Source organism: Eublepharis macularius, chromosome 2 (assembly GCF_028583425.1).
Source record: "Eublepharis macularius isolate TG4126 chromosome 2, MPM_Emac_v1.0, whole genome shotgun sequence".
NCBI classification, from domain to species: Eukaryota; Metazoa; Chordata; class Lepidosauria; order Squamata; family Eublepharidae; genus Eublepharis; species Eublepharis macularius.
In genome coordinates, this window is record NC_072791.1 from 48745183 (window position 1) to 48768461 (window position 23279).

The 23279-nt window shown below is 41.0% G+C and overlaps 1 protein-coding gene across 3 annotated transcripts in view; it reads left to right on the forward strand.

The window, feature by feature from the left end:
• Nucleotides 1-23279, forward strand: part of SLC25A21 (solute carrier family 25 member 21) — a 452302-nt gene that overhangs the window by 412756 nt on the left and 16267 nt on the right. For all 3 annotated transcript variants that reach the window (XM_054972241.1, XM_054972242.1, XM_054972243.1), the window contains 2 exons: nucleotides 3317-3376; nucleotides 13666-13773. In XM_054972241.1, the coding sequence (XP_054828216.1) occupies nucleotides 3317-3376; nucleotides 13666-13773 (168 nt within the window). The remainder of the gene's footprint in view (nucleotides 1-3316; nucleotides 3377-13665; nucleotides 13774-23279) is intronic.

The window sequence follows — 23279 nt, forward strand, 5'->3', positions numbered from 1 at the left end:
TAAAACTACAAGAACATTTGTTTCCTTTTCAAATGTTAGGTTCAAATGGAAGACATTAAAATCAGGGCAGTATTTGTTTAACTTTTTTTAAGGGAAAATAGGACGAGAATAAATTTATAAAAGAGGCAGCTGTGCAGGGGTACCAAATTCAAGTGACTAGTTGTGGCATCATGGTTGAAGGTAATAACAGCTTGGTGGACTTCCTAGCTTATGTTAGACTAGAAAAGTGTAAGGCAGGATCATAAAGTGTTGCCATGGTTACCACAAGCAACATTCCAAAAGAATAGGACTGTAGGAACTATTTTGAGAACATAAAATAAACGTTCAAATGCACTGAGTTCTGAAGTGTCACCATCTGAGTAAATCTTTGATCAGGAGAATATGCAGATTTTAAAAGGGAGTTGGTAGCAGTATTCATTTAGAAGTCTGAATTATTTTTTTTAATGGCATGCTTCCCTACAAACAAACAGTGGAGAAAATGTAGAGAAAGGAATTTACTATTCCAGTATCCAGATATCTGTTTTGTGTTTTTAACAGCATTTAAGAATCTTTGCAGCTAGAAACACAATGCGAAAAATTAATCTTGTTTAAAAAACAAGGAAAATATCAGTAATTTATTGCGATTGAAATTCAAATTAGTGTTAATTGACTTGGGAGAGTGACTAGTACTACAATTTTTTGTGTGTGCAATTAAAAAATGGCCTCTCCCCAGTGACCTCCCACATTTTTCCACTCCAGTTCACAGCCCCAACCTGTGTCTGCTTTGGTGCTTTGGTTTCCTTCTTTTTCACGGCATGATTTCAGCTAATAAAGGATTGTGCAGTGAATAGACATGGGCATGATCCAAAAAATATTCCCGATTTAGTGGATCGTGATTCCGCAGCGGCGCCGAACCCAGGTACCCGAACCTCACCGATCAAGTCCTGTTTCCGATACAGAATCGGGAATCGGGAATCGGGAAGGCTGACGCAGGAGGGCGCCCCGCGGTTTCCAGCGTTAAGGAATGGTGGGTGAGGAGGATGGCGGGCGCCAGGCCCGGCAGGCCTGTGGAGGCGGCGGCGAGCCACCTCCCCTCAGGGGGCGGGGGGGTCTGTCCCCACGGGAGTGTGCCGGTACTGTCACGGGGGGGGGGAACCAGAGGAGATAGCTCCCTATTCCCTAATTCCCTATCCGCTGAAGCCCAAAGCTAAAGCTCCCTCTCTCTCTCTCTCTCTTGCGCTTTCTCTCTCCAAAAGCGGCAAGCGAGAGCTCGCCTCTGTCCCACTCTACCCACGAGCGGAAAGTGAAACTTTGTTGCGCAGCACATGGCTATTTATAGAGCCTGGGTCTGCTATGCAGGAGGGCTGTGTTTGGCCGTAACAGCTGCCTCTCAGGCTTTGCAGGGATGAAATTCGAGTGCCCATGGCTACAGAAGAACACCCCCTTCCCCCGCCCTCCCCTCTCTTCTCCCAAACGGACGAGACGGGCACACGCTTTTCTGGCTGCTCCATGGTTGGAAGGAAGCCCTGCTGATCAAGGAAAGCTGGGCTTCCATTCACGTTTCCAGGGCGACAGAAGGAGGGCAAACAGCTCCGGCATTCCCCAGGCTCTGTTTCCACGGGGCTCTGTTCCCTCGGGAACAGATGGCTGGCGCCAGACTGTCTGCAGACTGCAATCCCGAATGTAAACTGATCGATCCGATCAAGACCCGATAGAGCGCCCCACCCAAGCACTGAACCGGGAGCCGTGGACGGAACTGATCAGCCCGGTCCTGATGGCACAAACGCCAAAATCGGGGCAATTTTCAGTCCATAATTCCGATCGTGCCCATGTCTAGTAGTGAACACAGTAATGTCACAGCACCAGATAGCCAGAAGATTTGGCTATGAGATATCATTAAAGGCAAATGAAATCCCCTATTGTCCTCAATATGAAAGGTGATGTATAGAAGAATTCTCCCCATTACTCAGGAAACTGAACAAGACTCCATCTTGCCACTCAGTACTGACAGTTTTATTGCCTCTCAACACTGCATGGAAAGTCTTTCTTTCTATTTATTTATTTATTAGATTTTTTCAAAATATTGCCTCTCCCCTGAATGAGGCCCAACTCAGTTTACAAGTGAAAATAAAAACAATTTAAAAATTTAAAACAATTAAAACAACAATAAACATTATATATTAAACTAAAAATGTAACCCTGCAATTAGGTGGTCCCAGAAATACAGCCAGTAGTAAAAACAACAACCAGATGACAAAGATTCCATATTAATCATGGCTGGTTGAAAGCCTGCTGAAATAGTTCCGCCTTGCAGGCCCTGCAGAGCCTACCTGGGGCAGAATATGGTTGAAGATGCTCATTCATACGTGAATTTGAATGAACATAGTTATTTATAGTCTGCCCTGTCAACTATGCATAACTAAAAACTATACATAACTACACATCTTCTAGTTAGTAACTGCAGGGTTCCTTCCTTCTCTAATTATTATAAATTTTGTCCATTTAAACAACCTAGCTAGATGCCAGACTTTCAAATCTGATTGCTGAATGGTGTCAAGATCACTATTGTAACAGTGTGCAATCATTTCAAAAACATTTCATGATCACTTTTAGGGATGCCAGTCCCCTGTCAGGGGTGGGGCATCTGCCCTCTCACCCTCCACCCCCTGCCCTTGCTTACCTGGCTGGGGGGGGACGCACTTCCTGGGACTCGCCCCCAGGCAGCATGACACGCTCCCAAGCAGCACAGCGTGTTCTCGTGCTCTGCAGAGGCTTAATTCGGGCCAAATTGGCCTGGATTCTGGCTGAATCAGCCCATATTTGGGCCGAATTGGGCTTGAATCAGCATTTTGCTGAGGACAAAAGTTTAAATTTTAAAATGTTATAACTGATGAGTCTTGAAATTAAATTGAAATAAGTAAATGACCCTGTACATAGTAACTTAAACATGGGTGTATGCTTTTCATATATCTGTAAGGAAAATTCTGTCTTTGAAACTAGAAATTATATATATGGTAAATGGTTGGTTAATTTTTAAAGAAATTTAGAAGTATGATTCCCCCCCCCTCTTTCCAGTGTAAGGAGCAGAATGTGGTGCTGCCAGTGTTGTACAGTATCAGTAAGGATATATATTTTTGATCATTTCTATTTTTTTAAGGTCTGAGAACCTTTGCTTGGATCAAACAAAGTTGCTTGATCTAAGTTTAACCAAAACTATCTATAAAGTCATAATAACTTGGCATAGTACAACCAGAACAAAATTGTGTTCTATTGTATGTTGTTATATAAATAAAGGTAAGCGCTTGCCACAATAAAATTTCTACTTTATTCTTTTCAGTTTTTCACTTTTGAACAATACAAGAAATTACTAGGATACTTTTCACTGTCACCAGCATTGGTAAGTGAGAATATGCAATTTGCTTTTCTTTTTTCTATATTCACCTTTGATTTTATAGCAGAAAATGAGTCAGAAGTGAGGATTTTAATAACGAAATTCTCCTTCACTGTTCTAATAGATCAAGAAGAAATTAACTGTACAATCCTAGATAGAGTTATACCCTTAGACTTAAAAGTATATAACACTGTTGAATGCACTGGAAACCAGCTATAGGTGATAGTACATGTAAAATGTGGAGTGAAATGTGTGTCATGTGTTCTTGGCCTTGAGATTCCAGGCTTATAAAGCTTAGAAATTTGGCTACTGAAATGCCAGTCCAGGTAGATGCTTTTTATGATGTTACCAACAAGTAATCTGAAAGAGTGAGTTAACAGTAGGTCCTGTCCATCTGAATTACAGATTTCTCAGTCAAACAAGTTTAGAGATTGGAGATACTTTTGGAGTTTGGAGTTCACGGTGGAAGTTTTAGCATAGAAAGTAGATTGTTGTTTGTCATATAAAGCAAAATAGCATCTCTTTGATTGTATATAATCAGCTAAAGTGAATGAAACTTCTCATGAAATGAGACTCTGAAAAGGTTATTACTATAGTTAGCTCATATACCATATAGGTTGTATTTGGGGGGGATCCATTAAGGTCCCTTCTCTTTCCCTTCCTCTCTCTTTTTTTAGTGAACTGCCATCTCTTCCAAACAACAGGAAATAACATTTACATTCTTAAAGTTTCAGCATATGTTTTATACAGAGAGTTGCCCCACTTCATTTTGCAGATGTGCAGTAGGATGAGGAATTTTAATCAATTATCTCATTGAGCTTCATTCAGGAATGTTTTGAATATAGAGGTGGTGAAAAGACCCACTTCCTGCCTCCACCACCCACATAATGAATCAGGGAGAAGGCAGAGCTCGCTGAAAACAGCATGTTCATTTTTCCTTCTGAGTAAAGGATCAACGAGGGGTCCTCTGGGGATAGTCAACCGACTTATCTTCTGCTTTTGGAACCATTCGTGCTAAAGGATGCTCCACATACTGTTCCCATCTTGAATCTTTACATCTAGCGTTCCACAGATGGCTTCCCTAGTTGGATGGCAATCAGGGCATCTTCCAGAGAGCCTTAATGCTCTGGTGTCATTTCCCTTTGTCACCTTTTAAAAAATATTTTGACCCACAGGTTTTTTGCACTTCCCTTGCTGCCCCAGCTTTTCTCCGTCCCCCACCCCAGCTCTTTCTAAAAACTGTTTTTCCTTGATTTTTTTTCCTGTCTCGATTCTGTTTTTTTGCCCATCTCTAATGCCTGCTCCATATCTCATTGTTCCACCCACCTTGCCATTTTGATTTGGTGCATGGTGAATGGTGCACACATTTTTTTAAAAGAATTGCATGCGAATGATTTATCAAAAGAACAATATACCATGCATGTGCTAAATGACCTAGCTCGTCAGAAAAAAGCAGCCAATCTTTTCCTCATTGCCACATAAACATTTCTTGTAAGAGCACAACCAAACATTGTGCCTGAGTGCCGTTTTCAAGCTCTCTGAACATTTTAAGCTAGGTTCCTTTTCAACATGCAATCTAAAGAGAAAGAGAAAGGCAAGCCTGTGAAAGTATGTGCATCTCTTGGAGAGAAAGGGAAACCATTGCCTTTTTATCGGCCCGAGGTGAGGAGCTTCATGTGCTTCATCACTCATGCCCCTCATCCTGCCCTAGGGTTGCCAGGCCCCCTTGCCTTCCTGGTGGGAGGGGCAGACCTGGCAGTCACCGTTCTGTTTTTTTGTGCGCATGTACTCCCAGGCACGCATGATAAAGCGACATCATTGCACAGGAGCCTGCTGCAAAGTGAGGGAGCACTCTTGGGGCAGCACAATGATGTCACTCCCGGGAGCACACCCAGGAGGCTTGTTCCCCCTCCTCTCCTCCTTGCAGCCAGGTGAGTGGCAGCAGGAAGTGGAGGACAGGAGTGGGAGATCCCCCACACCCACTGGGGGAACAGCAACCCTATCCTGCCCAGCATGCCCGCCACAGAAATCACAGAAACCAACCAAAGGGACACCCAGCATAGTAATTGTTCTATTCAGTGCTTTTATTTTGTGGTGGTACTCATCCATATTGAGTACTGCCTTCTTTTAGGGGGCTCTTCCAAGTCCTGATGGAAGAGAGATTGTAAATAAGTGCAACTGTATCTATGAGTACAGACATCTATTTAACAAACCAAAAAAAAAACACTGGGTCCTTTCAAATGTTAACTCTTAACGGATTCGGTTTCGTTTTCCCGGCCATGTCGGACGTTCCTCTCCGCAGGTCCGGGGGGAACTGTCTGAGCAGGCTGACTGGGCGGTTGACCCGCGAGGGTTAACCTCCAGGACTCCCAGGGAGGGAGCCTGGATCCGGGGCACCGCGGGAAGAACCCTCTGGAAGTAATGCAGGGGGTAAATTGCCCACTTGCTCCAACGGAGGCCGGCAGACTTGCGCAGCACCGCGTGTGCTGCCGGGCCATGGAGAACGGCAATAAGCAGATTTAAGGTGAAGACCTGTAAGTAAGCGAATCCCTTCTGATTTTTAAGTGTATGTGAAGGATCGGTGGGAATTGAAGCTAAAAAGGCGCAGACTTCTTCCCCTGCACTGAGTTTCGGAACTTAGTTGGCGCCCCCCCTAAGATGGCGACCAGAAAGCAGAGCCCAGCAATGAGTAAATCGGTGATGGCGACATTACAGGGGAAGGGGGAAACGTTGGAAGAGCTGGTGAGATGAGCAGTTTTCGATGCTGTGCAGCCCTTTGTAGCGAAATTGAATGAAATGGGGCAAAAGGTTGATTCAGTGGAGAGCGAGGTGAAAGCCATTAAAGAAACAGCGACCAGAGCAGAGCAGTCTGCGCACGAGAACGCAGTACTCATGAAAGCAACAAGTAAGGAAGTGAAGCTTTTGGAGAATCAAATAATAGGATTACAAGTGGACCATGCCCAAACGGTATTGTGTCTTCAAAATGTAAAAGAAGAGCAAAGTGAAAATTTAAAAGATTTGGTGTCTGGACTTTTGGCGCCATTCGCAAAGGCAACTAAAGAAGAGATAAAAAACGATATTTTGGAAGTCCGGCGGACATCTTCAAAGTATGCAATGAAGCGGCAGCTGCCTCGCAAGATTATTATTGACTTTTCATCTAAGAAGATTCGGGACACCATCTTAGACAATTCGTATAATGTGGACTTGGATTATTTGGACAATAAGGTTAAAATATTGAAGGATGTTCCGTTTTTGGCTCGTAAAAGAAGACTCAAATATAAAGGACTTGCGGCTTTCTTGAGGAAATGTGATATAAAATATAAGTGGCTGTTTCCAGAAGGCGTCTGGTTCAGATATAAAGATCAAATTTACAAGATTACATCGGACGCGCAGCTGACAGACTTTTTGTTCAACCATCAGGAGTTTCAGCAGGAAGAAAGTTCGAAGTCTGAAGGGGAAAGTGGGGGGGAGGAAAGAGCGGGCGCAGCTGCTCCAGCTGCGCAGAGAGAATTAAGACCGAGACGCAAGGGGGGGGGGGAGAAGTTCTGATCCTGAATATAATCTGTATTGTATAAAACCTACCAATCTGACAGCATATTAGAAAGTTAATTTTTAAGAAAAATTGCAGTATGAAGGGAATACAAGACATCTAGTGTAGTGTTTGTTGTTTGTATGTTGATTTTCCCTTTCCCCAGTTCTCCCTTCCCCCTTTTTTTCCTCTCCCATCCCCTTTATACTTTTGTAGTCTTCTGTAGTTTTTTATGTTAGATATTAAAAAAACAAAAAAACAAAAGTTAACTCTTAACTATTCACAAATCAGAATGCAGCTACAATAGCGTTTCTTGGCCTTAATGACAATTTGTTGGTGGTTAGGTGATTCTGAAGCATAATTTGCTTAAGTATTAACCATCATTCACCCACACACATAAACTTTCTGTTAAGAAAATTTGTGCATAATAATAACGAATTTGATATTGGCATGAGTATAAACACAGCAACACTCTTTGTTGATGTACAGAACAGGACAACAAAACAAAATTGCTTTGAAGAACTTCAGCAATAACCTTCCACAGCAACATTCCCTTAGTCCTGTGACTGGCTATGATCATAGGTATGCTAAATTTTTTAGCTATTGTCCATAATTCAAACAGGGAAGGAAGGATAGCACAGCCAATCAAAACAACCAGTCAAATGCAGGAAAGGCCAGACATGTATGCAAGGCACAATTTATAGAGGGGCTTTGGGGGTAAAAACTGATTAAGCAATACAGTTATACAGTAGGGAAAAATGTGGTTGATTCAGTTCGGTAACACCGAACTAGGGGGGGGGGAAATCCAGTATTCCCTGAATACGAAATTTATTCTCCAGTTTGGGTCAGTAATACAGAGCACATTTGGTGAAAGTTGGCCATTGTTTTCTATGGGAAACTCAATTTGGAAGTTGCCAGTGGCCGGTGCAGGGGGGTGGTAATGTTTGGACTAAATTTCACCAAAAATCCAGGGGACCTACTACTAACTGTCGTCTAACTACCCCCAATGTTTCATGAAGATTGGACCTGAGGGGCATTTTATGACACCCTCCCCATTTTATGGCCACCTCCAATCTCCATTATTCCCTATGGGGAAAACCTACAATTAGCTTATCTTAAAAACACTTTTAAAAAGTTCACACTTCACAACTCTCTCAGGATACCCAAAAAGTACACCCAAACACCACTAGGTTAAGATACCAAACTGAACCCCAACAAATACCCCCCTCAGAAGAATAACCAACAACAATTGAACACCTGACCAAACCAAACTTCTATGCCAACAGAAAACAGAACCCAGCAAAACCCACCAAACTTCTGTAAAGAAAGCCCAGCAACAGGAGAAAACAGCTCCCCCAGAAGAACAAGCAGCAAAATGAACAGTAACCATACTAAACAACTTCAAAGGCCAGAAATCAAAACCCCCTCTACACAAAAACCCAACCAAAGCCCTCCCACACAGCAAAAAAGTAGTTTTTAAAATGAAAACTAAAAAAACCCTTTTCCCTCCCCTGCATCCCTTTCCCTCCCAGACAACAGGGTACCCCCTCCCCCATAAAGAGAGAACAAAATCCAGTATGTCTATGACTCTTAAACAAGACAGCAGCAAGGAAACCACCCCACTAACTGGGGGGCAGGATCCAGTCACATTCCAATGTAGGCCAGGAGAGAAAGCCAACAGCCAGCACCAGCAAGCAGTCAGTGTCTCAATCTCCAGGCCAGAACAAAATGGAGGTTGACTGAGGCAAGCCTCCTAATTTAACTCCTTGCAGCAGTTTTAAAAAGGCACTCTCCTTCTTGAGATTATCAATGACCAGAGAAGGAGAACTACTACAAGGATTGGCTACTCACACTTCCCCCTCCCTTCCCGACTCACTGCCCCTTCCTTCTCTCCCCTCCCATTTTGTAAAAAAAGGTGAGAAGCAGGGGTTTTTTTTGCTATTCCTTAACAAAGGAACAGCAAGGAACAGCGCTGCCTCACTCCCCGAATTTTACCAAATTTTACCAAATAAATTGGGTAAACTTAAATTTGGTGTCCAGAGAGGTGGCCCCAGTCTTAGCTTCAAACCCCCACCACCACCTGCTGCCAGCCAAGTCTGGAGCCCAGCCGCACCCCGCTGCTCCCTGTGGCCCCATCCCTCTTACCCAGCCAAGGGGCAAGGAAGCGTCCACTCCTGGAAGGTCCAGGCATGGGTGGGGCGATGGGTGGGGCCAGCTGCCTGGGAAGTGGGATCAGGGGATACCAGGAGCTAGCTCTCCACTGGGGACTGGCACTGTCAAAGTAGTATGGCCATTGTTCAATGGCTCTTATGTACAAGTCCTCATATTTATGATGTTCTGCTAAATGTGGATCTTTGGATCTAGTTCCTGGTAAGTGATAACACAGACAGCTGGTATTTTAGAGCCTTAAATAGCACTAGCTTGTCCTTTGACACTCTTCCTTCTTTTGTAAGCATCACTCCTGGCCACCCACAAACTACCTTTGGTGTAATGTTTTCCTGCTTCCTTTCATCTGTCTAAGATTTTATTTTTGCTAACAATAAATATTTGTTAGTTTATTTGTATATTTAGATATGGCCTGTCACATTCCAAAAGTTTTGAGTGGATAAACTCCAGTAAAATATAATGGAGTACATGTAAGAAAACCAAACCCATCTGTGAACTTCAAAGGCCAGCCTGTACAGATAGATCAAAAGGCATTTCCAAATGATGCTTAGACCTCATTCATACATTTTCTGGCAGCACTCTTATCACTAGAATTGTGAACATTTGAAGCTAATATATAAAGTTATCATACTGAATGACCCCATTGGTCCATCTAATACAGTATTGTTTACTCTGACTGTTAGGTCAGAGGTAGAGATGGGCACGATCTGCATTACGATCGGAAAAAAACCATGATAATGGCGATCGCACAATCATGAACCGGTGGATCGTGATCATCCACGGCCAACGATCCAGCGATCAGGAGGGGCCTGGATCGGGGTGATCGGGCTCCGATCGGGAATCCAGACACTCAGGCGCCAGCAATCTATTCCCCTGGCAAAAGAGCCAGGGGAATGCCTGAGCTCTGTTTGCCCTCCTTCTGTCACCCTGGAAACCCAAATGGAAGCCCAGCTTTCCTTGATCAGCAGGGCTTCCTTCCAACCACAGAGCAGCAAAGCAGTCACAAGTTGGGAGAAGACACCCAGGGGAGGGAGGGGGAAGGGGGTGTTCTGTAGCCATGGGCACTCCAATCTCATCCTTGCAAACCCTGATAGGCAGCTCTGACGGCCAAACACAGACCTCCTGTGTTGCTGAATGGGACCCATGCCATGGGCTCCCAGGCTGGGTTTCACTTTCTGCGAGCAGTGGAGTGGGACAGAGCTCTTGCTTGCTACTTGCTAGCCTTTGGGGAGAGAGAGAGAGACTGAGAGAGTCGGCCGCCGCCACAACCCACCTTCCCACATAGCTGGGAATACCAGCGTGCCCCTCTGTGGCATCCACAATCCACGATCCACGATCCACGGTTTGGGAATGGGAGATGATCGGTGTGGATTGTTAATTCGGGATCGTCGCTAGCACCGATCCACGATCAGCTGGATCGTTAATTTTTTTTGGATTGTGCCCATCTCTAGTCAGAGGTCTTTTTACAGTCATGTGACCTGAGATTCTTTGAACTGAAGATTCCAAGCAAAAGATACAACCCCTGCCTGATATGTGGCATCTCTCTGTACGTTTAACTGATTAGAGAAGCATGCCCACATACTGTAAACAAATGGGAAGGTAACCAAATCTGGCATTTTGCCTAATAATAGGGGTTTGGGGTTCACTGTTAAAATAAGCCTAAATCACACAGGCAGTACTTCACATAAGCAGGAAAATTAAATCAACCCAGTAAGACTCTACCAATGGGCTGCCAACCGCATGGAGAAAAAAGCTGTCCTGCCCACGCCTTTAACAGAGTTAATGGGGCGTTGTTAAGCAGGTGATGTTATATACTGCTGAAGCATGAAAAGCTTCAGCTACTCATTTCCACACATTAAGGTTCTGTTAAGGAGTCATGGCATTATCTTCCAGGTTGTTGGCAGCCCTGTTGATAAGTGTAGAATAGTGATTAAGTAGCCTTTCTATGTATATTTTCTGTCACCCCCATCCATTCAGTCCTGAGCACGTGAAGCTCCCGCTGGCTTTGGCTATCAAGGCCAGTATTCTCTACACTGACACGGCAGCAGCTCTCCACGGTCTCCAGCGGAAGCCTTTCGTGTCACCTGCTACTTGATCATTTTAATGGCTGTGATTGAACCTGGGACCCTGTTTGTGGAAAACGGAGTCTCTGTCACTGAAAGTCAAACTGCAACATGGGAGCGCCACAGAGACTTGCAGCAGGACAGCAGCTATGAGTTGCCCATGAGAACTCAGTTCTGAATTGCTGCTGGAGCCTGATTTGGATCACTTGATATGGAGAAGGGGTTTCAATTGAATAGACCTGAGTAGGATTCTGAATATACTTGCTTAGGATGGCACTGTTAGTCTACTTCTTCCCCGTACATCACCGCATGCATAATTTACATTGTTTAGGGAGGTAAATAAAGTTAGTGGTATGGAAGGCATACAGGGACATTCCATACCCCATAATGTTCTCTGTGTATTGAGTGGAGGATGGGAACTCAGGACTGTATGCAATCTATGTGAATCCTCCATGGGTGGCCCCTGCATCCACAGTGGGTTTGGATTGTGCCAGTATTAAACATTAAATAAATGTGTAGAACTATATATGTTATATCTGTGATTTTCACCCTGTGGGTCATAGACCACAACACCCATAAAACTGCCAATTTTTTGCTGCTTTTTGGAAGGAACATTTGCTAGTGCATACACATACAGAGCAAGGGTGCCATATCTTCTTCCTATCTGTGCATGCCTGCTGTAAGGATAGGATTGTCAGGGATGGCCTAGCAACTAGGAAGAGACTGAGGTGGGGTGCATGTATGGCTGTGTGTAGTTGTCAGTGATGGCATAATATCATTTCTGAGGAACTGGGAAATGACATCACACCTCTCTAGGAATTACCAGATGCTCTATGGTAAAATCATACCATTTCTGTTGATTCCTAGAAAGGACTGATGTCACTTCTGGGTTTTCCCCAAAAGTGACATCACACCAATAGCTGATGACCATTTTTAACATTTTTCTCCCACTTCTGCTCCAAGTGGCAGTTGGAAACGAGAGGCAGTAATCCTCATCTCTGCTGAGGAGCTGGAACCCCTATGAAAGGAATAGAAAAATAGTGAGGCAAGATCACTCAACAAGGGAGATAATCCCTCCCAGGCTCTGACTTTTGACTTTTTCCTCACTGTGGTACACATCTTGGAGTTTAGCTTGTTCTTCCTGTCCCTGATTCTCTTAGTCTGTGGCCTATGGGCCCTAGCCTTGACACATGTGAGGTCAAAACTGTGGCTGTCCCTCTTCCTGTCATGTGACTGTGATGGTATGTTTCCCCCAGCTTTTCTCCACTTGCTACTTCTTATGTAGCATCAGAAGCTGCTCCTGAAAGGTACTCCATCCTGAGTCTTCAGTTGTTTAAGTGGAACAAGGAAGAGACTCAGACAAGAAAGGGGCCACAGAAGTCCCACTATGTGCCATGCACAATATTGCATCCTGCTTGTTCTGTATCTATTTATTTACTGCATTTATACCCGTCTCTTCTCCCTAATGGGGACCCAAAGTAGCTTTCAATATTCTCCCTTCTACATTTTATTCTCACAATAACTCTGCATGGTAGGTTAGTTTGAGAGTGTGTTTCATTGGCCCAAGGTTATCCAACAAGCTTCCATGGCATTTGAACCTGGGTCTCCAGCTCTCTAACCACTGCACAACACGGTATTTTATGCAGTATACACATTCTTTATGTATGTAGTCACACTGTTATTATATGTTGAATAAAATGTATTGTATATTAGAAAATACTGCAAAATACAGCATCACTTTAAGTGCATTCATGTTTTGTAATAAATTATGATCAGCATGTTCAGTGTTATGAAAAACTAATTTAAAAATGGAGTTGCATTTATGTGATTTTTGCTATATTTTACTGTATGCCTTAAGCACCAGTTGTACTTTATTGTATTATATTAACTACCAAAGCACCAACTGGTTTGTGATGTGGTGTATATATAAGTAATTATTACTCTTGCTACTAATATTCCACTTAAGCCTTTCAGGGGTGATATTTGCCCTGGAGAAATTTTCTTCAAACCAGGTTGTTCATTCACTTAGGGACATTATAATTTAACCTTGTCCTTTCTTTTAGATTTACTACCTAATTAACTCTTTGTTTTAAGCACTGCTTGTAATTATTTTTAAGAGAAGTCTTTGTGGTTATATTAGGCACATAATAATGTGTAAATTATTCTTCATGGAGCAGATACCCTCCCTAAAGAGAAGGTGGAAAGGCTGCTTCTCTAACCCTCCCATATACATTTCTGAAATAAGTTACAAAGCTTTCTTTGCAAGCTAGAGAGAATGTGTTGTTGATAGGATTTTGACATTTTATTTTGAAAATTTGGAATGTGGTTTGTGGCTTTTGTAATTTCTTCTGCATGAACTGTCAACATCTAATCAAGGACGAAAGCTGTTTAGTAATGGTATCCTACTGCACAAGGGTAGGTCTTGCTTTCGCTCTCCTTTCATCATATCAGTCAGCTTAATGCTTAACTTCAGAATGCGATGTGCGGGGATGCTTTACCACAATGCACATGAGAACTGATTGATTTAACTCTTTTAGGCATTTGCAGTTGCTGGCTTGGGATCTGGGCTAACAGAAGCTGTTGTGGTGAACCCTTTTGAAGTAGTCAAGGTTGGCCTACAGGCAAATCGGGATGCTTTTGCAGAGGTACAGTAATTGAAAGACTTTTTCAATATATACAAGTGCTTGGATGATAAGTATAAAATGTGAATCAAGAGCTGTGCAGAAAAAACATTCGCTCAGGGCAATTGAAAATAAGCAAGGATCCCAGTTTTAAGTGTTGCCCCTTCAAAATATCTGGGAAAGGAAATTTTAACAAGGACCAATGTGGATCCTCATTTGCTCTGTGGCCATCAGAAAACTGACTTCAGGTTGTACCACTTGAGCATAAAGGAAAGAAAAGCGAAGAGACAGGAAAAACAAGGGAGAGAGGTGACAGGCTTTTGTTTTTAAAAGGCATCATCACTCTAGATGTTATAGTGGATAAGTAAGCCTATAATGTGTTTGCTTTTTCAGCCTTGCCCAATAAATTCTCAAGGCATTATCATTCCATAAGTATGCTGAAAATCATAAGATCAGTCAAGAGAAGAGAATATTAACTCTTTTAAATCGCTGTATGAGTAGGTTGTTACATATATTGGCCAAGAAAACTGAGACGGTGCAACATGGGATCTGAAATAGCTGGGACTATACAGATATTGCCTGAATTCATCCTTATTTCTCAATTGTATTTTAGAAGCATGTAGACCAACAAAAGAGTTCAAAACAAGGATGCAGATGGAGTTAAGCAGGAGTCTTATAGCATCTGAAAGTCTAACAAGATTTATCCTGGCATAACCTTTCTTCAGTCAGAGCTTGAAACAGTTTATGCTACTGTTGAATTTTGCTGCAGCAGACAAACATGGCTACCTCTCTGGAATCCACATTGTCACGTTATGTGTTGCCAAAGCCTTGGCAAAGTTCAGTGAGAGCTTTATTTGATCTGAAACCACCATGACCCTTGTGCTATTTTACGAGTATGTTCAAGGTAGCTAGCTCACAACAAATCAACAAAACACATATGAATAAAGTATAAAAGTTCAGGATAAAATATTAACAAACTTGTGCATCCTAAAAACAGAACAGAAACTCTTTAAAAAAACAATCCGAAAAACATTTAGGAAAACTATGCAATTTTTACTTGGTCCCCAACCTTTAGTAAACTTGGAGACAGACAAGCTGCTGTGGGGTGGGAATTTGAAGATTAAGGTCTCACTGCCAAAGGCTCTGCTGTTCTTGATATACACCCTACCTCTAAAAGTAGAAGCATGCCAAGCAAGGCTTCATAGAAATTCTTAACTGAAGGACAGGCTCATATAGGAGTCAGTGGTTCTTCAGATACCTCGGTCTCAGACTGCTTAAGGCTTTAAAAGTAAGAACTAGCACTTTGAATTGTACCTGGAAATGAATTGGCAGCCTATGTATTTGTTCTGGAAAAGGCCAAACGTAATATTCTCTGTAATTTACTCCAGTAGCCAATCGCTGCTGCATTCTGGACTGACTGAAGTTTCTGAACAGTCTTCATAGGCAGTTTCACATACTGTGCAATATCAATAACTGTGGCCAGATCTTTCTTGTAGCATAAGAAAAGGCAGTTCTTTGGATTCCAGCAGTCGTTTTGAGTTTATGTTATTCAAAGATCATCCAGCCCAGCCTCCTCCAGAGGAGCAGTGTTCTTTTCATCCCAAACATCCTTTGTTTTCAGCTTGTGATCAGGGTAATTTTGGCTGGCTCCAAGCTGAGAACAAAGTTCAGCATGTGCCAAAGGGGCTTGTTTCAAGACTGTGTTGGTTGTTGCTATGCAGGGCGAGTTCAGCATCATCTTCTTCTCATAGAACCCGTCCTTTACACGACTTCATCCTAAGAACAGGTAATTTAAGGCAAAGGAACAAACAGAACCCCCTATTTCATTTCACATGCAACCCCCCTCCCCCTTTCTGGAACATAAATGTTCAGTTAATCTATGTTTTTTTATTCATGTCTCTTATGCAAATAAACCTTGTCTTTGACTTCAAATACAACAGAAATGAATCTGTCAGCGAACACTGTGTCTTGACATGTTTGAAGAGCATTTTAAAGAAAAGAAAACAGAAAACTGGAAGAAAAAATTTCCCCCTCATTTAAATAAATGGCTTAAAAATAGTAGGGATTATATTCTTAATAATTCATTGGGGTTTTTTTGGTTAGATGTTTTGAAATGTCCACAACATTTAATTAAGTAAAATAAAGCATTAATCGTAATATCAGGAGACAATTGGGTTGTAGAACTTCAGGAGGAAATGATCCAGCCGGACATAAGTACTTCTAAACCCCGTGGAGTGGATCAAGCCGAATTTTCCACAAACTGAACAGGAGGTGTAATGTCCAACAAATCTCCCTTCCAGCTGCAGATCCCTGATTTGTCCTTTGTGCCATTCCTAAGGGTCCCTGGTCTACAGAAGCAGCATTTTGGTAAGATCCGTGGGCTGCCATGTTAGGGAGAGGCAGGAGAGTTCTGTTCCAGTGACAGAAGTGCCTTCTATTAGCAGAAGATTTAATCTGGATTCAGCCCCTTGGATTTCACCGGAATATGCTTTCATTTAGCCAATGGAATGCACAGATCCATAGATGCATCACATTAATTAAAGCAATCAAGACACCCTCCCTTTAATTATTCATTTTGGCCACAATCGTTACACATTTCTCCTTGTACAAGAAGTTCTGCAACCAATTTCTGGGCACTATAATACACAGGGAGGAAAGCATTAGGTGTTGTACAAGATCTTGCACAAACTGAACTGTGCTAAATCCATTTATGTTTCCTCTTGTGTATCACTCAATCCAAGCCCTTATATATGAACAATGCAACAAGGAAGTTAGCTGAGTGAAATCAACTGAACTCATTCCGGAGCAGTGCAAACCCTTTTCGTGATTAGGAGGTTTTTATTGGATTATTGCATTGGAATTTTTTTAGTTTTTTGTAATCTACTTTGAGCTATTGGAAGGGTGAAGTATACATTTATAAGCTGATTTATACTGAGTCAGACCATTGGTCTATCCAGATTAGTATTGTCTACTCTGGCTCTTCAGGGTCTCAGGCAGAGGTCTTTCTCATCACCTACGATCTGTGGAGATGTCAGGGACTGAACTGGGGGCCTTCTACATGCAAAAAGCCACGTTTCCTCCCATCGTTTTAATGTGTTTTAATACACATTTTTGTTGTTTTATCCTACTGCTCCCAGTCCATAAATGTAAAGCTTCATCAGGAAATATAAAACTTGAGTTGATTAGTGGGTATCTTATGATAAAAAATACTGACAATGATGACTTCTAATGTATGAAATTATATAGATCATTCTATGATGCCATTCCTTTAATATGGTAACGTAAGGGTTATGGAAAAAATTATTTCAATTCATTTATTACATTGAAATTCCAAGTAATCGTGTTAGGAAATCAACCTAATGATCATTTCCATCATTTTCAATTAAAAACACATTTCTGAGTATAAATCCTTCCACATGGGATAACATTTTCAGGGAAGTTACCCTTCACCCAGTGGGTCCTCAGTGGCAAATTTCAAACAGGAGGAAGTGTTCCTGTTCCATAAGCAATTAAAATGGGCACAGGGAGATATGAATTAGTACACAAGTGGGCTTTTCCTACACATCCCAAGGTTCTCAATGGAAGACACTCTAATTTTTTACTCTTTTTTTGAAATGGGTGAGGGGCACTAGACCTTATCTTGCTGCACTTCATTTCCCTCAGCATTTTTCTTCTATCCCAACTGACTTCTTATATTGGAGTTTAGAAAAAATATATTTGAAACAGAGAAACGCAGTGAGAAAAGGTTGTGAGGGAACAGGAACAGGATAGCTTACCTTGCTTGTGAGCCCTATTTTGTTGCAAATTATTCCTCTCCCTGATTTACATCTGAATGGGCATGCCTATCATATCTGGTCTGCCAGCTGTACTTTTCAATACAATAAGATGGCCTGAGAGGATTCAGATCCTGATTCACTAGTTCTATTTGCTCTTTACTATTATGAGGAACTGGAAGCCTTAACTCTTTGCCTTTATCCAGGTACACTGCCTATTGCCAAGAAAAAGGGAAGGTCGGAACTCTACCTTTATTCTTCCTAGTCTCTTCAGTCCTAGCTGCCTCCTTATCCAATGCAGGGTGGGGGAAGAAAATATATCTTGAGAATGAGTCTTTCCCTCTCTGTTTTAGAGCACTGCTGTAGCATAGTGGTTCGAATCCCACTACTACCATGAGCTCAGCAGGTGGCCTTGGGTAAGCCACTCCTGTCAGCCCCAGTGCCCCAACTGTATCCTGGGGATAATAATAACACTGACTTTGTTCACCAGTCTGAAAGTCTCTCTACACAAATCTGACACATGAAGAACTTGTGTAGGGAGATGCAGTGTTAGCCAAGAAGGATCGTTTAAAAAGACAGAGCCAGCAGCAGGGCAAAGGCCGAGCTGTGTGAATGGGATGTGAAATGCCAGAAGGGAAGCTTCAGCCAATTACACCTCTCCAGGTCCAAGCCTGGCTCTGGAAGGCAGATCCAGCTCATTTCCTTTTTTAAAGTTTTTTTTTATTATTTTAATGAAAAGATTAAAAACAAAAAATAGTATGAGAAGAAAAAGAAAGAAAAAAAGAAAAGTAAAAAAAATACATATCTATTGAACCATTTTCAGTTTTCTCTACAACACATACAACATTACAAACAATATACTTGTAGTCTTACTAATATAAGTACTTAACCTTTTCTACACATCTCCACTTTTGTTTAAATTTTCCCAAATTTATCTTTTTATAAGTCAAATCCAAATCAGTTCATTTTTTTTGTTTCACACAGAAAGTCCATAAAGGGTTTCCAATTCATAATAAATGTAGATGATCAAAGCTGTAAGTTTCGCTATCTCAGCTAACTCCATCATTTTCACAATCCACTCATCTATTGAAGGCAGCACTGTACTTTTCCATCTTTGTGCATATAAAAGCCTTGCCGCCATTGTCATATATAAAAATAAGGTACATTAATTCTTTTCCAACTGTTTATCCATTAGTCCCAACAAAACGGCTTCTGATTTAAGTTGTATGTTAGTCTTCAAAATTTTCTGTATTGTCATATGGATTTGAAACCAACATTTTTCTGCTTTATGACAGGTCCACCAAAGGTGATAAAATGTCCCTTCATGTTTTTATATTTCCAACATTTATTTGAAGCGCCTTTGGCCATTTTAGCTAGTTTATCTGGGGACATATACTACCAATACATCCAGCCCATTTCCATCCTCACTGCCTTCTGGTTGCAATCCCATACAGTTTTAGACTGGAGAGGAGAAATTGACAGAGTCTTCAGGGAGGCAAAGATGAAATTAACATACCCTCTGAGGAGCGATCTCTGCCAGCTCTGTCTTTTAAAATACACTTCCCGGATAACATTACATTTCCCTATACTTGAGGAACATGTGTCCTGGCATCTCATTTAGAGAGACTCTGCGTCTTCCCCAAATGCGTTGAGGCGTCTTGTGTAGAGAGACTCTGAGTGGGACACTAATTTGTCTAGAAGAGTGGTATATAAGAGCAGTTGTTGTTGTTGTTGTTGTTGTTGTTGTTGTTATTCTGCCTTCCCTTACATAATATATAAGCTTGCTACCTTCCTGTGTGGGAGGTTGCAAACATAGCCCCAGAGAATGAAATAGCTCACACAAATACAACGTGCTTGTGCAAAATCAGAAAGTCTACCAAAAGCCAACCAGACAGTACAATGACAGGCAGAAAGTGGAAACAATATGCAAAAAAAAAAGCCAGATGAGATTATTGTGTTTGGCAGGACGATCATCCAGCTGTTCTAGTTGGACAGTCAGTCACCGATCTGTTTCTCACTGCACTGTTCTTGCCACCTTTGCTGGCCAGAAAAATGAAAGCACGCAACAAAACATCAGAATAAACTGACAGATCAGACAGTTTCCAACTTCACCCATAAAAATGATTCTGTTCACACAGTTATTACATTTGTGAATGGGTGCTGTTGTCTGATTTGTGTATTTCTGATAACATCCTAATATCTTGCCACATCATAATAAGAATTAGCAGTTTGGACAGGCGCTGCTCTTAGAATGAAACGAAATGGGGAGAGAGGAATAAATAACAGTGCGGCGAGCAAATGTAAACCTACCTTAGATAAATATTTTTGAGAAATACATCAAAAATAATCTCCAGTTATGATCCAATATTGTCTAGTGGTTAGAGTGTTGGACTAGTATCTAAGAGAACCAGAATCAACTTTTCTGTCTGTCATGGAAGCTCGCTGGATGAACTTTGGGCCAGTCACACACTCTTGGCCTAACCTACCTCACCGGGTTATTGTGGGGATAAAATTAAGGAGAGGAGAATGATGTAAGTGCTTTGGGTCTCCATTGGAAAGAAAGGTGGGGTATAAATGAAAAAAAAGTGTCTATTTCATTCACATATATAAGGATCACAAAAGCAATGACCAAGCAGAGATTAATCCATATATATGAAGGACAAAAAAAGATGACCACAAAGACCTCAAATGAAAGAACGTTTGTTTGTTTTTTGAAATTTTTTTATTGGATTAGAAATCAATCAATATTATATTCATTACAATCCATTTCCTTTAAATATTCAAGTTCTAACCCCCTCCCTTTCCCCCCCTTTTGTTGACTTCCAACAGTTTTCCAACCCCTTATCCATTTTCCCCCTACTCATTTCATACTTATTTTATTCTAATAATCATATACTTTCACTCTCTTCTAAGCTTGTCTATTATAACACCGTGCTATCTCTGAGCAGAACCACAAGTGACAAAAGGCACAGATTGGACACTTGTCTGCTTCCCTCAAGTTTTGATGGGAAATGTAGGCATCCTGGTCTTGCAGCTTCGCTCTCTGACTGCTGTCCAATGGATTTTTCAACTGTCACTTCTCCAACATTCCGCCAAGCTGCCTACATTTCCCATCAAAACTTGAGGGAAGCAGACAAGTGTCCAATCTGTGCCTTTTGTCACTTGTTGTTCTGCTCTCTGTTCCCTATCCCACTTAACTTATCAGCTAAACATTACATTCCTGGCATATACCCTTTAATAATAATAATCATTTATCTGTTTTTTGTACTCTAATTTTATCTCATACATTCTAGTCTCATCAATATGGGACAAACAATTCGTCTCCCATTCTACATAACTTTAAGTACTTCTATAAACATAATATACATTCGGCATTAGTCAATCAATCTAACCTATACTCTATATGTTACTCTTTACTTCCTTCTACCTATCTTATGTTCATTATATTTTAATTATATAATTTCTCCATTATACAGTTATCTGCCAACAATGATCAATCAATTTGACCCATACACTGCATATTTCTGAGTACCTCTATGAACACAATGTACATTCGGCACAGGTTAAACAATTTAACTCATATTCTGTATGTTACTGTATATTTCTTTCCACCTTTCTTATATTCATTCTGTTTAATTATATAATTTCTCCATTAAAGAGTTATCTGCCAGAAATAGAACTAATTAATTTCTATCCAAAAATGAAAGAACGTTTTGTCATTTATTGCTTTTATAATTATTTCAGTATTGCAAGAACAGTAACCACTTCAAGAAGGAATCTTAAGGGAAATCTTCATGTTTCACATTAACTTCTAAGTCTTTTGTCTTATCCATTAACATTAAAAACACACCCTTATGAAACTAAACTTCTATATCTGGTAGTTTGGTTTGCTTCCAATATTGCGCAAATAGAAGACATGCAGCTATCGGGTTATTTAACAAATGCTTGTTAAATTCTTTAACATGTGATTGTACACACCCAAAGAAAGCCAGTACCTTAGAGAGGGAGACAGGATCATATGGAACAGTGAATTTTACAATTTGACTTCATATTTCAAAGAACTCTGCCCTAAAAGCTTTTAAAATTGGACAAGATTTGATTAATATATCTACACAAAAGCTTTCCCAGGAGAGGATTATTCCAGAGTGAATCCTCCAGAGTCATCAAACTACATTAATTAATTTTGGTAGATTTATCAAACCTGTAGTCATTGGACCATGAGCAAACTAAGGAAGATGCAGCACTCACATATAAATATAGCAGTGTACTCTGCATGTGCCATTTTAACATCTTTTCTTTTACAGACCAAGCCTGTCATAAATAGTTGCTGAACACATGAAAATTAGAGTGAAACTAAATAGTAAAAAAAAAAAGCTATGCTTGGTTGTCACCTGAATAAGCACTAAATAACTGAGGTGGATATTATTGGGATCATTTGGCTGCTGCTGTTGGTTGTTATGCGGGCATTCTGAAATAGAAGCTTATTAAACAAATAAGTATATTGAAATTAGCACAGTTTTACAGGGTTTTAGTCAAAATTGCCTTCATTTCCCTGTTTAAGCATCCTTGCGGAAATCATGTTTTGCCTTTCTAATCAAAGATTTGATTACACAAAGTAACATTAGCGAAAAGCAAAGGTAAGCAAACAATTGATTAGGAAGAAATGCTTGATAACATGGGACTGAAAAAAGGTCACAATTAAAATGGAATCTTTTGCAATAATGCACTGGAATTCAAAAAGTTTAAGGAAATAGACAAACATGCATAAATTAAGGACATGATTCCTTCCATCTGAGACTGTCCTATCCTTGTTAGCTCTAAAAAGGAAATATTTGCAATTGCTATTTAAGAAATATCTATATAGGAAAGATTCTGTTACCTTTCAGATCAAGAGAATAATAATAATAAATTACTTAGTAGTAATGATAACAATACTTAGCAGATAACAAGACTAACATGGCTAACTCCTCTGGATAGTTAGCAGTGTTTTCAGTTCTCAAAATATTTTACAAATCATTTTGTTGTAGTCCAGAGTAGACAACAGGCATGTAATATTGGCATGTATTATTTATTATTTTGTTTACTTCAGTTGTAGCCCTCCTTTCACTTTGAGACCCAAGACAGATTACAGAATTTAAAATCAATGCATTTAAGACAAGTATAATGCATATCAAAAACAGTGCAATGAAACTGGGTTACAATATTAGAAAAGCAAGATTCAAGTCCAGTAGCTCCTTAAAGACTAAGAAGATTTCCAGAGTATAAACTTTTGAGAGTCAAGCTCCCTTCATCAGATATCTGACAAAAGGACCTTGACTCTCAAAAGTTTACACTCTGGAAATCTTCTTGGTCGACTGGACTCAAATTTTGCAGTTCTACTGCAGACCAACATGGCTCCCCACCTTAAAATACTAGAAAAATAATCAAGTAATAACAGTATAAAACATCCAGTGAATTGTGGTTGTTGTGGATTTTCCGGGCTGTACAGCCGTGGTCTTGGCATTGTAGTTCCTGACGTTTCACCAGCAGCTGTGACTGGCATCTTCAGAGGTGTAGCACCAAAAGACAGAGATCTCTCAGTGTCACAGTGTGGACACTGGTCACATAACCAGTTTTTTTCCCACACTGTGACACTGAGAGATCTCTGTCTTTTGGTGCTACACCTCTGAAGATGCCGGTCACAGCTGCTGGCAAACATCAGGAACTACAATGCCAAGACCATGGCTATACAGCCCGGAAAATCCACAACAACCATTG